Source organism: Erpetoichthys calabaricus, chromosome 14 (assembly GCF_900747795.2).
Source record: "Erpetoichthys calabaricus chromosome 14, fErpCal1.3, whole genome shotgun sequence".
NCBI classification, from domain to species: domain Eukaryota; kingdom Metazoa; phylum Chordata; class Cladistia; order Polypteriformes; family Polypteridae; genus Erpetoichthys; species Erpetoichthys calabaricus.
This window is the reverse complement of record NC_041407.2, coordinates 107274447-107291105: the sequence shown is the minus strand read 5'-3', so window position 1 is coordinate 107291105 and position 16659 is coordinate 107274447. Positions and strand designations below refer to the sequence as shown.

General features: G+C 40.7%; 1 protein-coding gene across 1 annotated transcript in view; it reads right to left on the bottom strand.

The window, feature by feature from the left end:
* Positions 1-16659, bottom strand: part of crhr1 (corticotropin releasing hormone receptor 1) — a 231140-nt gene that overhangs the window by 23905 nt on the left and 190576 nt on the right. Inside the window, exon 7 of the mRNA XM_051936421.1 lies at positions 6494-6647. Coding sequence (XP_051792381.1) covers positions 6494-6647 — 154 coding nt within the window. The remainder of the gene's footprint in view (positions 1-6493; positions 6648-16659) is intronic.

Genomic DNA, 16659 nt, shown 5'->3' with positions numbered 1-16659 from the left:
TGCTCTTCAAATATAATGATGCTCCATGCAGCACAAGAAGCAAAGGAATTGCCCAAAAACATTAAGACAATCCCATGCAAACAAAGTCCCAATACAGTAATCCAGAAACGCAGTCCAACACCGAGCATGACGATCAAAACTCCAAAAATACAACAAAGGCACAAGCACAGCAAAAACACAATTAACTCACCAACTCCAGAGCACATTCACAATGAACCATCAGGAACCTTGGAAGACCCTCCAGATTTATATGGCAGAGGGCAGTTCCTGGTGGCAAAGGGCAGGTGGCCCTGCCTCTTGGGGGAACCACCCACAAAACACATGGAACGTAACAAAGGCAGCTTATGCACATAGACAAAACCAAAAATAAAGAAAGATGCACATAAACAACATAAATCAAAGAAACAAAAATGAACAAATGACAGGAAAAACATGAATTCAAACCTAAGCCAGGGGAGGAACCCTGAATGAGACATGACAGTAAGGGGCTTCAGTGGATCATGAAGACGACACACAGTGGACAAAAGTGGAAATAACTGGGGAAACTACACTCATTAACATGATGACGAAACAATGCAAGAATAGCCGTGCTGAGTTTCAAGATGCTGTCTCTGGTTCTTCCATCAAATGTGAAGAAGAAATCACTGGAAGCCTGGAAGAGGGAGTCCATTTGACTGCAGTGCTCAATAAAGCATGTCATGACTTTCAGAATGTCATTTTCAACGACAGGAGTTATTCAAGCTGGAAACCTAGACATTTGCCGGCCTTTCTCTGGTTCCTTTACTAAACTAAGGGGCTTTGCCCCCTGCTCAATTTGCTCGCCCACACAAAAGCCTGTGCTATGCGGCAACCACTTTGCGTCTCTGCCGCTCGTGATGTGAAGAGGGGGGCTGAACCCACCCCAAGGAGATACGGTCACTCCTCCGACACCCCCTCTTAAATGGTGACACAATTGGAAACAAATACAGGTTTTTTTTACCTCCTCTTTGTTCGATCGGCTGTGTACTTGCTGCTGCTGGTGCCATGGTGCGTGATCTGCATTTCGTGCTGCGCACTTCTGTCATATCACCTATGTCCATATATTTGATCTCTTTTCGCTTTTAACTTTTCGCCAATATCGCACTGAATTTTGATTCTGTGTTTGGAATTCCATCGTGACAATGCAACGTATAACTGCCTGTGAGTGAATATCGTTTCTTTCTCTCTACAAGAAATGTATCTGACATAACCATGCAGGACTTTTCCAAATCTCTTTGCATAAGCTCTTGTCTCGCAGGGCTTGCGGACCCAGGCATGGTTACATCGTTTGGCATGAAGACTCGTCTCGTGGGACGTGAAAGTGTCTCTGAGACAATCACGTCTCGTCTCCTTCCAATATTTTTTTTTTTATATTTGAGAGATACAGTTCCTCTCACAAAGTCTTCAGACCCCTTCACTTTTTAAACATTGTTATATTCCAGCCCTGAGATAAAATCATTTAAATGATTTTTTTCCCCTCATCAATCTATATTTACTGTCGTAGTACCCAATAATGATAAAGCAAAAATAGGATTTTAGAAAATTTTGCAAATTTAATAAAAACAGAAAACTGAAATGTCACAGGTATTCAGACCCTTTACTCAGTACCTTTCACAGTCATTGCTCTCTGGAATCTTCTTGGTTTGATGTCACAAGCTTCACTAGGCCTTGTTCAGCCATGAAAAATGAGTGCAGAAAACAAGAAGTACGTCAAGCTGACTTTCATTCAAAATTAGCGCATGTCCAGCACGATTATCGACTCAGAACAGGCAGGAACCACTGTGACCCTGGTAAACCCATGCACATTCCAGAGAACTCATATCAGAAGTGGTCTCTGTGGAAGAGTTACAACCAAAAGCCATTCCTCTGAGGTGGAAATAGAGCCAAAAGTCACAGCTACAGGACAGACTGTCTATTTTGCTCTGTCTGGAACACAAGTTCTTGGCTTAGCAAATCACTGCTGGACACCCTGCTCTTAACAGGTGCTTTCCCGCAGCAGAAGCCTTTTTTCAGGAACCAGTGACTTTGAGAAACTCTGGAACTTTGAAGCAAATCCAGTGCAGCAACTGGGGCCATTTGTAGTTCCTAGTAGGTAATTTCTAGTAATTTTTTAGCTCCTACTCCAGAGTATGTACAGTACTTTTTATTCAGCCAGGTGCTATCGTGGGTGGGGATCAGGCGATGAACTGTACTGAGTAGTTGACAAGCACTGGTGCCATCTTACAAATTTGCTAGTAGTTTGGACTTTGGAGAGTCACCACAATTTGCACTGCATTACTTTTCATGGTGGTCTCCCTGATTAGCCACACAAGGCAATAATCTCCCCGATTGAGTCGTTATCACTTTGAGGCAATAAGGTGCAGGGGTCCCCTGTAAATTCCTAGTAGTGCCTCACTTTGCACTGCGTTGCTCTTCTTTGCGTGTCACATATTGTATTTTGAATAATGGCTACAATGCCTGTTGTACAGTGGTAACACATGAAAATGGCCAGGAAGCACAAGGCCTACACCGTGAAGGAACTCACTGGCTCCTGAAAACAAAGTTCCTGCTGTGGGAAAAATGTCTAATATCAGCTTCTTCTTGACTGGGCCTCTGATATGAAACATAACACAGGTTTAGGTACAAATAGATAAAATGTATAAAATAACTTTCAGTTTTATTACTGGGTGGCAAATATACAAACTATAAAAACCTGGACGTTGACCCAAATGGACGAACATACACAGGCCTGGTCCGCAATAGAAATAAAATCCTGAAGCACTTCTTTATATTCCTTGCTTTGTACCCCACTAAATACAAGTTATTGCCAATATACTAACAACCCAATTGTGCATCACTCACTCAGAATGTGGAACCAATGCAGGAAGTACTTTAAGATAGAGAAGCATTTTATCTGTAGCACCTCTGCACGATAACCACCTTCTTTCCACCCTCTCAAACATACACAGCTTTTCATGTCTGGAAAACATTTGGGACTAAAACAAACAAATCAAAAAAGTTCAACAAAGACATAAAACAAGCATTTGAACCTCAGCCAGAGAAGGAACCCTAGCTGAAATATGTCAACATGGATGAATGTCTGCAGGCAACAGTCAAGCACGCTGGAGGTTCTCTGTAGATTTGATCAAACTTAATGTGTTGCTCAGGGCTGAGGAGTCCAGACAGATGCTTATCTATCATGCAGTGCCATCAGGGAAGTGTCTGATTTGTCCCAACTTCATGACCACAAACACATGGCCAAAATTATAAAAAGTGGAAAAGAGATACCTAGTATGGCTGACCACAGAGCACTGATCGGGCTGATCATTTGGGCAATCTAGGAATAATTAGTCAGACAGCAAAATCTGCAGTAACAGAACAAGAGACAAGTAGAAACCTCTAGAAACTGCATGATGGAGGACCAATTGGTAAAGGGTGGTCACATCGAGCACATTGGTGTTTTTTTGTTCCGTTTACTGCACTTTTTAGGAAGTTTACTGATTAATAAAAAAAATATTTGTGACATTATTTTTGAAAGTATTCCTGCTGTACAGCATTTTTTCCATAAGTGCCGGAGGCTTTTGCACAGAACTGCATAGATTGATATCAAGTGTGTGTGTGAGTTTTGTCTCCTGCCTTTTGTTCCATATCCCACAAATGTGCTGCTTACACCAACTGATGTGTGTGCCCCACATGGGCTGTCACTCCATGGTGGATTCCTGTCTCTGTTTTGTGTCTGAAACACCTGCCCCTAATGATTCTAGATTGAAATAAGCAAAATAAAAGGAAGAATCTGTAACAATTAAAAACAGTCTAAGCCTTTACTTCTCCAAATAGAAAAGGACGAGCTTACTCTCTACTGTCCATAGAGGCCATTGGTAAAATGCAGGATTGTAGGCGTGCCTCTTTGCATTCTGCATTTGGGCTCTAGACAGTGCCAACACACTTGGGAACGCCTCTGTGACTTAAGCCATCATTTGGAATCTTGATGGGCTTCACTTTGTATAGCACCTTTCACCATGATGCATCATAACAAAGCCTTTCACACAAACCATTTGGAAACAACAATAGGCTTTAAACAGCCTGCACAGCAATGAGGATAATAAAGTGAATGTTGAATGGCAGCCGAGGGCGAGACAAGGAAGACTGCACTAAGTAATTAGAGTCTGATTAAATGGAGCAGAAAAGGAAAGGCGGTGCGCCTTGTTGTCCACAGTTAACTCAACAGTAGCAGGGCAGGACTGGAAAATTAGAGGTAGCGTTGAGTAGAGGAGCTCAATTCAGACATCATGATGGCTCTTCACGGTGAGGAGAAAGACAGCGCGTGGGGGTGGCACTGTGGTTAGTGCTGCTGTAGTGACATGAGTTCAACTTTCATGGCTAAGGTGAAAAATCTAATGCTGGCATTTCCCCACACAGTTAATTCTTATTTTACAGCGCCTGTCATGTTGCGCACTACTACAAGAGCCCTTTACAAAGCTTGACACCTATTTTCCACATCTGGTCTGAGAGGAGCTGAAGCTCATCTTGACAGCATTAGGAACAAGGCAGCATCCAACTTTGGATGGGTTGTCATGTCATCACAGGGCAAATTCACTCAATATTGTAGAAGATCATTAAAATGTGGGGTGGGGGGAGTAGGAACTGAACTCAGGGTCCTGGAGCTGTGAGACAAAAGGGCTAACTGCTGGACTACTGTGTCACCCACTCTATAGAGCAGTCAATTGTATTTTAAATGATGTCATTCAAAATGGTTTGAAAATTATTTAACGCTGAGCACAAGCAGTTGCCCTATCAAAAATTGCATTTTTCATGGTATATAACACCTTTCATGAGACAACATTTTACAAACGTGGAATCTTCAACTGAATGGTGTTCCATCTATGTTGGTTCCTGCCTTGCACCTTCTGCTGCCTGGATGGGTCTCAGCTCCCCTGTATACATCCATAAATAGTGACCTTCACACTCGTACAGATTGTTATGGACAGCACCAAGGGGCCATTAGGTTACTTTATATACCACTTATCATGAAAAATGCCAGTTATACTTCTAAGGCACAATACCAATATGGAGACCAGTGCACTTTATGCCAATTGTAAATTAATAACTTGATGTTCTCAAAGCCACTTAGTACAATCCAAGATCGGGTGGAGTGGATTCGGCCCCAGCAAGATGCATCACAGACATACAACCCAAAAATGTATATAGGTGCCATTTCAAATGTTAAATTATACATTAAACACCATTAAAATAAGAAAATGAGTTGTTATGCTACGGCCTGGACTTTTGTATGTACAGTATACCGTTTAATTGCTGTATTCATTATTTTTCATGTTACTGTGTAATTCCTATCAAGTGTTTATTATCATTTAATATTTTGTACTGTCTTGTTAAATGTTCTGATATTCCTTATGTTTAGTAGGTGCAACTCCTCCAAGAGGTGACGCCACTATGACACCACTACTTCTGGGACCACCCTCTGCATTTATAAAGAGTCAATGAAAGAATTACAGCAGAGGATCATTGAGTTTGTTTTTGAAATTCTGTATTATTTTTTTTCTCTTGTTTCTCTTGTTTTGTGGATTTTTTTCTCTGTTCCTTTGATTCTTATACTTGTTTGTGAATCTAGACGTGTTGCCTTTTCAGGCATACTCTTTTTTCCCTTTTCCCTTATTTCCTAATTATTTTCTTTACTTAATTGTGATCATTTTTTTATTTGCAAAGATTCTTGTTTTGGACTTGTCTGTTCAAGCCAGATGTTAACAGATTTCCTTTTCTAAAAGGGCATTTTTGTTCATTTTGCAGCGTCTCATTTTTAGGCCTAAGTAGTCTGCCTCCTGTAAGAAGTAGCTGGCTGGCTGGCTGACTTTGGGTAAGCCTCTTCCAGGAAGGTTAGTGAAGGGCCTGGCCTGCTTTGTGGCTCTTTTTGGAGGACTTACTCTCACCCCTTTTTGTTATGTTTGCGATTCCTAAGTACAATACTGAATACATTTAGTCTCACCATACTGGACAAATCTTCCAATTGATAACACTTTCATTTTGGGAATTGCTTTGCAGTTTGCCAGATATCAGACAGTCATGGGTTTCAGTCAGTTTCCAAGGTTTAGTTTTGTGTGACTGTAATTTAATTTGATGGATGTACAAAGGGACATAAACATATCAGTTTAATATTATGCATATATACTCTACTTCAAAACATGCTAACAAATTGCACAAATAACTTTACATTTTAATATACAAATACTCAGTGTCAGTGTGTTGTTACCATATAATACTTGTATGATGATTCATCAGTGAGTGAGTTGCTGCTGACATCATGCAAGCACCATAGCATTCATGTTGTACTCCACTGCATTGATTCACTTGTGCCTGCAAATCGATTTTTATGGCTCACTAAAAAGATTAATTGAAAAGCGCAAATCTTTCACAAATTGCCCATCACTACATCCTAGTTAGCAGTAATTGTGGGTGAACTAAGTCAAAAGAGGTTACTTACACCAACCGATGCATATAAACATCCACTTCCGCAGCTTGTCGGTAGAGTATGTGAGGACAATGGCAGTGTGCAGGTAGCAGCCTTCTCCAAACATCCAGAAGAAATTGGTCACATGGAAGTAATTATAGGCTGCAGTCACCAGTCGGCACCAGATCTTAAAGTAAGATACACAATCATGGAGAATATTTCAACAAATACAAAATTAGACATTGTACACATTCACATTCAACACATTAATATAAAGTAGGCTTCAGCCAGCAGAAGATCAGCTATTGTTGCAGTGCTTACCACAACCAACTAACTTTTAGAGAGCGAATAATTACCACCACACTGCTATTAAAACAATAACTAGAGACAAAGACCACACAATAAAGTAGAGAAAGCAAATAAGAAAATCTAAAATTAGTGGTTGTTGTGATCACTGATTTTTGTACATTTTTTGGTGGGTATATTTGAATGTATATTGGAAAAATACACATCTGCTTAAATAGTTTTGCATGTCAAAGATTTTGAATATAACTTTTTTTTCATTTTATGACAATTTTAAAAAGTGGAAAATATTCGCCATTATGGATGCTGACATTTCAGAGTGAGGTGTTGGGTGTTTCCTTCACAGTCACTTCCCACAAATCCCTGGGAGACGCAATGCATGAGATGTCAATGGAGTGACCATAAATGGTAAACCCTTCATTTGCATGTGAACTTTTCCCTTAAATTATTGTTGTCTTGAATTTTGGCTTCTTTTATAGGTCTTTGACTCATGTAAGCCATTAACAGACTGGGTGGACTTTCGGTTTTAATAATAACAATAATAATAGTACATTTTATTTATTCGTAGGCGCCTTTCTAAACACTCAAGGACACAGAACAATAGATAACTTTTAGAGAGCGAATAATTACCACCACACTGCTATTAAAACAATAACTAGAGACAAAGACCACACAATAAAGTAGAGAAAGCAAATAAGAAAATCTAAAATTAGTGGTTGTTGTGATCACTGATTTTTGTACATTTTTTGGTGGGTATATTTGAATGTATATTGGAAAAATACACATCTGCTTAAATAGTTTTGCATGTCAAAGATTTTGAATATAACTTTTTTTTCATTTTATGACAATTTTAAAAAGTGGAAAATATTCGCCATTATGGATGCTGACATTTCAGAGTGAGGTGTTGGGTGTTTCCTTCACAGTCACTTCCCACAAATCCCTGGGAGACGCAATGCATGAGATGTCAATGGAGTGACCATAAATGGTAAACCCTTCATTTGCATGTGAACTTTTCCCTTAAATTATTGTTGTCTTGAATTTTGGCTTCTTTTATAGGTCTTTGACTCATGTAAGCCATTAACAGACTGGGTGGACTTTCGGTTTTAATAATAACAATAATAATAGTACATTTTATTTATTCGTAGGCGCCTTTCTAAACACTCAAGGACACAGAACAATAGATAAAACACAGATTATAAACAAAACTAAAATACAAAAATTAAAATCAGACAGAGCAATTGTAATCAAAGAGAAAAAGCAGTCTGAGTTTTAAATTTAGATTTAAAAAGTGAAAATGATCCAATATTTCTAAGCTCTGATGGTAGTGAGTTCCAGAGCTGGGGAGCTGGTAAGACAGGCGAAGGGGACAGTCAAGAGGATCTAAGGGTGCTGGAAGGAATGGCAACATGGAGGAGGTTAGACAGATATGGAGGGGCGAGGTTGTGGAGAGCCTTAAATGTTAACAGAAGAATTTTGAATTAAATGCGGAACTTAACTGGAAGCCAGTGAAGCTGCTGAAAAACAGGAGTGATACGGTGAATAGAGAAGGTTCTAGTAATGATGCGGGCAGCTGAATTCTGGACCAGATGAAGCTTATAAAGAGATCTGAGAGAAAGACCAAAGAAAAGGGAATTGCAATAATCCAGACGAGAAGTGACAAGGCTATGAACGAGGATAGCAGTGGTGTGGGGAGTGAGGGAGGGGCGAATACGATTAATGTTACGCAAGTGGAAATATGCAGACCGGGAGATGTTATAGATGTGGGACTGAAAGGATAAAGTACTGTCAGGGATGACACCTGTGGGGAAGAGGAGACAGAGGAATTGTCAATAACAAATGAAAAATGATCAGTTTTGGATAATGTTGATTTTGTACTAATGAGGAGAACCTCAGTTTTGTCACTTTGTTATTTAATTTAAGAAAATTTGAAGAAAACCAGGATTTGATTTCTGCTATACAATCAATAAGTGAGGAGGGTGGAAAGGAAACAGTAGGTTTGCTAGTGAGATAGAGCTGGGGGTCATCCGCATAACAGTGGAAGCTAATGTTATATTTATGAAAGATATTACCAAGGGGAAGGAGGTAAATAATGAAAAGGAGGACATTGACATTGGATTATTACTATGTACAGTAGAACCTCTGGTCACGAACGTTTCTGAACATGTGCAAATCGAGTTTGCCAAAATGTTGCATCTGTTAACGACAACACGATCTGGTGGGGAACAAAAACACTAGCGGACAGTTTCCCTACGCGTGTTCGTGCGCGCCAATGATTTCCCATTTTCTTTTGTTTGCGTATACAGGGCCTAACAAAGCAGCTGATGTTGCAAAAGGAGTTACAGTGTTAACCAAGCAGAGGCCTCAAGTGCTGGAAGAGGTGGAAAAACTGTTGCTAGTGGGGTTGAACGAGAAGCAGCTTGCAGGGGATAGCGTGAGCGAGGTGATCATATGCGAGAAAGCCAGGAAGATTCACGGCGAGCTGCTGAAAAAAAATCCTCCTTCGAGTGGCGAAGGTGAGGAATTTAAAGCCAGTAGAGGATGGTTTGAAAAGTTTCACATGAGAAGTGGCATTTAATTTTTTTTCCCTGTGCTTAAAACTCATAAAAAAAATTGTTTACAGCGAGCGGTTCGTAAGGGTTAAGCGCGAACTCTTACAATGTTAGCTTTCTCTGTTGTTCAAGGTTTTCTCAGTGTTATTCAATGTTTTAACATTTAGTATACTATCACACTGGGCATTCTATGGTATAATTAACTACTTTTGTGCTTAAAAAATATATAGTTACATACAGTTTGTATGGTCTGGAACGGATTAATTGTATTTACACACAATCTTATGGGGAAATTATGTTCGGGTCGCGACCAAATCGGGTCACGTCCAGAGTTTTGGAACGAATTGCGGTCGTGACCAGAGGTACCACTGTATATCTTGTGGCCCTTATGCCTGAGGCAGTAAAGTGATGCCAAAGAAGCTCAAAAGGATGGCGTTCACATTTGTTGTTATATGTGCATACTGTTCTTCAAGCCTAGTAGACATCATTGTGTACCACTCATGCAATTATAGTACTTTGAACAGAGTCGTATGGTAGGTAGAACCCGGAACTGCAGAATGAGTCTGATGGGAGGTGTCCATAGTGCATTGGTGTTAATGATGATGAGGAAAGAAGGGTACACACAGCCAGAGGTGCGGCTCTAGGCAGTCTGGACGTACAGATGCTTATTAAGACTGGCACATCAAAAGGGGAGCTCTGGCAGACTGAACACAATAGCACCATGCATCACAGCCACTGTCACAGGAGAAGTGTCCCCTAGAGACCATGTGCAATCATCTTCTTGAAGCAGGACTACAATCACATTTACTCCTGGCATGACTTCTCTTTTGGGAATTGTTATATTTTTCTGTTTCTGAAGAACAAATCCTCTTTAATAAAGATTCTTTGTCGCCCACCCCTTTTCAAGCCAGAGGTTTACAGAAACCTCCTGCCTTATGAGGCTTTTTGATCACATTTTGGGACTTTGCTTATATTTTTGAACTTTTAAAGCTAAAGCTCACTTGGCTTGGTGTAGGTTAAAGCCAGCCAGTTCAGTAGCCACTTGGGCTGTAGGGGAGTGAATTTTATCTGGGTAGGACAGTTTGAATTCTAGTCTCCTTTATGGTAACATTTTGAAGGTCTTACAACATGTTTGCTTTTTTGGGAGAAAGTGGAAGGCTGAAAATGAGTTGGAGTTAAGAGGGCAAGGTAGTGGTCAACTAAGCAGCATCTCCACTCTAGTTATGCCAACATAATCAGCCTGCAAAGATTTCTGTTCACGGTTAAGTATATTCTACAGGGCCTGACAGGAGAAGCGAAGCTCTGCGCTCTGGGGCATGGTCTTGCGATGACTGGAGACCTCCACACTTAAAACAATTAAGTCCTATTATCGTGTGTTTGATTACTAGCTGGAATGACTGAAAGAATTATTTTCCAGCTGGGAAACCCACAGGCTTTGGAGAAACTGTCAATTTTTGAGATGAGTCATCACAACAGGTTGAAAATATTATAAGCTAGAAGTAATTTACAGGAGAATAGATAGTGAGCCTTAGGTACAGCCATATGGTCAAGGGGATGGGTGACCAAATGTTTTCAGAAATTTGTCCTCACGGTCTTCTTTTACCAGAAACATTTGAACTATTGTTCAGACCAATTATGCTATATGTGGCTCCCCCATTATGCACCTTAATAAAAGAATAAGAGTTTGTGTGTTTGTCCGATTGCAATGTCTCTGTCATTTCAACAGATGGCACATTACAAGTATTAACATTGCTTTTATGAATTCCATACCAAATGGCATATAGCAGAGGCATATATGTACTGCAAGCGTTAATACTGAGATCATTGTTGATTACTGAAATTTCAACTTGTTTCAGATGGGTAGTAAAGCTAGTTAAACTATAACGCTGTATGAGAATGTGTGGTTATGTTTTAGCCAGGGTCTCACCCCAGGCTCAAATCTGTTTTCTGCTTATTTATTTGTTTCCTTTGAAATATTATATTGTAAATATTATTAATTTTGTCTTTGTTTCCTTTTTATGTTCTATGATTTGAGTGATGCTTTGTTGATTGATGATTACGTAATGAAGCTTCCTCAAAGACAAAATGAGTGCAAAGCTTTTTTAAAACAAAAATGGGAGCAGGACAGAATCTTAACTGGTCTGCCCAGAAGAGGGTCACCTAAACTCAACCATGCCCCTAGTACTACATCCTAACCTTACCCTGGAGCAGGCCCAAAAATAGGAAGCAGGCAAAACAACTAGAAAAATAATATAGGTATATATATATTTATTACACACCCCGGCCGGGACTCCCGTTCACTGTATATTCATAGGGAGCAGCCATGGACTGTGCAATACCTCCCCCTGGATGATAGATGGAGATCCACTCTGGTTGGAGCGGTGCTTCGGTTTCCCGCAGGGATCCATGGGAATTGGAGTTGGGTGCAGCCATGTTGGGTCCCGGCAGGTGCCGCCAGGGGGTGCTGCAGCTGGGATTCTTGAGCCCGTATGGGCAGCATATTCGCCACACCCGGAAGTGTAGCCAGAACTTGGCAATCAACCACCTGGTGCACTTCTGGGTGGACTATAAAAGGGCCCAGAAGCCACCACTTAAGGGCCAGAGTCGGGAGGAAGAGGACAAAGCTTAGAGAAGTGGTGGTGCCATAGAAGAGTGCGTTTTTGTATACTGGGGACAGTGTTGTGCCTGTGGGGGTCACAGGGAAGACGTGCCCCACAGATGAAGAAAAATAAAAAGTTCTTTTGTTGTTACACGTGCCTCCAGTGTGAGTCTGTGTCGGGTCAGGCACCTATATAGCACGTTTTACTATATATATATATATATATATATATATATATATATATATATATATATATATATTGTGGCAGGCAGCCGGTGCCCATGCCCGACCAGGATGACCCTGCCACATATGTTCTGGGGGAGCAGGCATGGGAAACCCAATACCTCCCCCTGGATGCTAGATGGCAGCCTTCCTGGGTTGCAGCGGTGCCTCGGACCCCCCCAGGGCTTCATGGGGTTTGGAGTGTTGTGAAGCCCTATTGGGTTCCGCAGGTGCCGCCAGGGGGTGCTGCAGCAGGAGCTGCTGGACCCTTCTGGGCACTGGTTTCGCCACACCCGGAAGTGCAGCCGGATGTCGGCAATCAAAGCACCTGGAGCACTTCCGGGTGCCCAATAAAAGGAGCCACCAACCACCACTTAGTGGCCAGAGTCGGGTGGAGGAGGGCAAGGTTGCCTAGGAGGAGTGGTTGTGGAAGGAAGAGAGGAGAGTCCCAACACTTGGGACTGTGCTGTGCCTATGGGGATTACGGGTAAGATATGCCCCACAGGTGAAGAAAAACTCTTTTTATTTTATACGTGCCTCCGGTGTGAATCTGTGTCGGGTCGGGCACTTATATAGCGACTTTTTACTAATATATATATATATATATATATATCAAATGATAGACAGCCAGGAACCCTGCCTCGCTGGGATGCCTGGAGGAAGGAGGAACCGGGAGAGCGGCACTTCTTTTCCCTGGGCACCCGGACGGTCCTTGATCCCTGGGGGACAGCGCTTCCGGGACACCAGGAAGTGCTGACAGACCAGGGATGGTTTATATCTGGAGTGCTCCTGGGTGCAAGAACAGCACTTATGCCACACTGGGGAGTGCTGCCAGAAGTTCATCGTCAGGCACCTAGAGCACATCCAGGACAAGATAAAAGGGGCCGCCTCACTCCATTCGGAGGGCCAGAGTCGGGAGGAGGAGGACAAACCTTGTGGAGGAGTGGTTGTGTAAGAGAGAAAAGGAGTGTTGTAGTGTGTTTTTTGTGCTTGGGACTGTGTTGTGGCTGGAGGGATTACGGGGAAGACGTGCCCTCCAGCTGAAGAAAATAAAAAGTGATTTATTTTTATATGTGCCTCCCGTGTCCAATCTGTGTCAGGTCGGGCGCAATATAGCACCTTTCTTACAATATATATCAAAAACCCCACAAGAAGTGGGATAACCATAAACCCTTCACTTGTATAAAAAGCGCAAACAGAAATCCTTTAAAAGGATTTATTTAAACACATATCAGAAAATTACAATAAAAAACTCAGAGTACAAGGATGAGAAAGGCAGTTGCCTAAAAGATATTCCTAAGTAGTTGAGTCATAAAACTCAATCCAAAAAACAGAATCCTTAATACAGAGCACAGCAAATCAAGAAAACCAGAAAATCTAATCACAACAAACAAAAATATTCACAAACTCCACAGTAAATGAATGATTTCCTGCTCCTGAGCCTTCTCAGACCATTACCATGATCATGCAACATTTGATTACTTTTTCAATCACAGCTATCACTTAGCCATTCACCTGAAGGGTCCCAAAGCACATACATCCCAAACAGTTCCAAAAATGCCTACTAGAGAGGAAACACCATAAAAAATCCCCGGCAAGTGAGAGAGAGAGAGACACATAGAATTGTTATAAACACAAATATTTATTAAAACAAAAATGCTCTGTAACAAAAGAAAGCTCTGTAGAGCACAAAAGGCGAAAGGAGTTGCTTGTAATAAAGGCAATCCGATAATAAACAAGTCCTAATTTCACAAAAATTCAATAAATTACAGAGGAACAAGAATAAACACTAAAGAACTCACCACCACCATTCAGAAGAACAGCTGAGGGAAGTCCGTGGTGGTGATGGCTAGGTGGCCCTGCCTCATGGCACATAATTTGAAAGTACATAAGCATATAGAAACTAAATGACCAACAATATTAACATAAACAAAAGAATCAAAAATGAACAAAAAGACATAAAAAGAAACTTCCTAGCCAAAGAAAGAACCCTGGCTGAAACATAACAGCAGTCAAAAAGGCAAAGCAAGCGTCAGAAAAGCTGGGATGTCAAAATGAAACTAAAACCACTACCTAGAAATGAAACTGTAGGGTACTGTGATTTGATTATGTCATATTTCTTGTGATTTAAAGTGTTAAGAAGGATTACAGACAACATTTAACTTTAAGTGCACGTTTTCAATAGTTGACCTTTTGATTGCTGTAATAACAGTCTGCTTTAAACACAGGGAGGACCTTTTGCAAAATTAGATTTGAAGAAAGGTCAGGTTCTAATGATTATTTTCTGTACTGTGTAAAAGGGAAGTTCTCAAACAATGGGTTGTCTTCATGCTTGCACACTTTGTGAACATGTGCTGATATGGCGTATTCAAATGACATTGGACAGAGAGGGGCTAGGGGTGTTCATCTTGGCCTGGACAAGCTTTAAAAAGTCATCAGCTTAAATTAAAAGTACTGAACGTTCAAACAGAAGAACCAGGAAGAAGGAGAAGGGAGAGCCAAGAAGAAGCGTAAAAATAATCTGAACTTCCTAAAAGCACAACACTTTTTGGCCATCATCACCTTTCTTGACTTTCAGAAAGCATTTGATAATGTGCCACATGAGAAGGGTGGGCATCAAACTAAGTGAAGTGGCAGAGTGGGGTGTAGATGGGTGCAAAATTGGCTCAGACACAGGAAGCAGAGGGTGATGGTGTGAGGAACCTCATCAGAATTGGGTGATGTTAAGAGTGGTGTCCAGCAGGGGGCAGTGCTGGGGCAGCTGCTATTTTTATAAATAGATATAAAAGGTTTAGATAGGAATATAAGGAACAAGCTGGTTAAGTTTATAGATGATACCAAGTGAGAAGTCAAGCAAAATGACACCTTTTATTGGCTAACTAAAAAGATTACAATATGCAAGATAGGTGGATTGACAGATAATTTGGAATGTGTTAAATTATGACAGAAGACCTTCAACAGCATACAGGGTTGGGCAGATTTGTGGCAGATGAAATTTAATGTCAGTACATATAAAGTGCAGTATTATACATAGTAAGTAAAAATGTTAGGTTTGAATACACAATGGAAGGTCTAAAAATTGAGTTTTAGTGGACTCTATGCGATCAACTTCCCAACGGTGTGCAGAAGTCATTAAGAAGGCTAGCAGAATGTCAGGTTATATAGCGTCTTGATGTGTGGAGTACAAGTCACAGGAGGTTCTGCTCAAGCTTTATAACACACTGGTGAGGCCTCATCTGGAGTCCTGGGTGCAGTTTTGTTCTCCAGGCTACAAAAAGGACACAGCAGCACAAGAAAAGGTCCAGAGAAGAGCGACTAGGCTGATTCAGAGCTAAAGAGGTGACACGATTGAAGTGCTTAAAATTTTGAAGGGATTTAGTACAGTGGAATGAGACTGTTATTTCAAAATGAGTTCATCAAGAACACGGGGACACAGTTGGAAACTTGTTAAGAGTAAATTTCACACAAACATTAGGACGTTTTTCTTCACACAGAGAACCACGGACACTTGGAATAAGCGACCAAGTAGTGTGGAAGACAGTAAGACTTTAGGAACTTTCAAAACTAAACTTGATGTTTTTTTTAGAAGAATTAAGTAGATAGGATTGGCGAACTTTGTTGTGCTAGATGGCCTGTTCTCATCTAGAGTGTTCTAATGTTCTAATGTCTATGACGACTGCTAACATAGCCAGGTTGCACAGGGATTTGCCACATCCATTTACCTTTTTATTTGCTTTCACATTTTGGCACATAAAAGATACGTAAGAATGTCAAAGAATTTAATGACTGAATAAAAGCTTATTGGTGACTCCTTTTTGCTTGCATTTAATACGAACAGAAGAAATGTGACACACTAGAAGAGACCATTCAATCCATCGTGCTTGTTTGTTTAGCTAATAACTAAACTGTCCCAATATGTTATTCAGATCCTTCTTAAAGGTTGTCAAGGTTTCTGCTTCAACTCCATATCTTAATAGATTCTCACAACTCTTTGCATAAAGAAGTGCTTCTTGGCTTGAGTCCTAAATGCACTTCTCATTAATTTTCACTGGTGTCCTCAAGTATGTGATTCAACCTTAAGATAAAAGACTTTTGCTGGATTGACTTTATCAATGCCTTTGAAAGATTTGAAGTCCTGTATTAGGTTCTCACACAGTCTTCGCTGATCAGAGTAAATAGATTTAACTCTGTGTCTGTAACAGTGTGACATCCTTAAATCCTGGGATACACTTAGTTGCTCTCCTATGCACAGCTTCAAGTACTGCTATGCTATGTTTTTTGTAGTGTGGTGATCAGAAATGTTCACTCTACTCCAGATTAGGTTTCACTAGCGCATTATAAAGCTTGAGCACAACTCAATTTACATTCAAACAGTTTTATGATAAAACCTATTATTTTGTTTGAGTCTTTAATTGCTTCAGCACATTGGTTAGACAATAAAATTATTGTGTCAGCATAAACTCCTAAATACTTTTCAGAGGTCTCTTCCTATAATATACTGTACCTTGACTAACAAGAAGATGTCA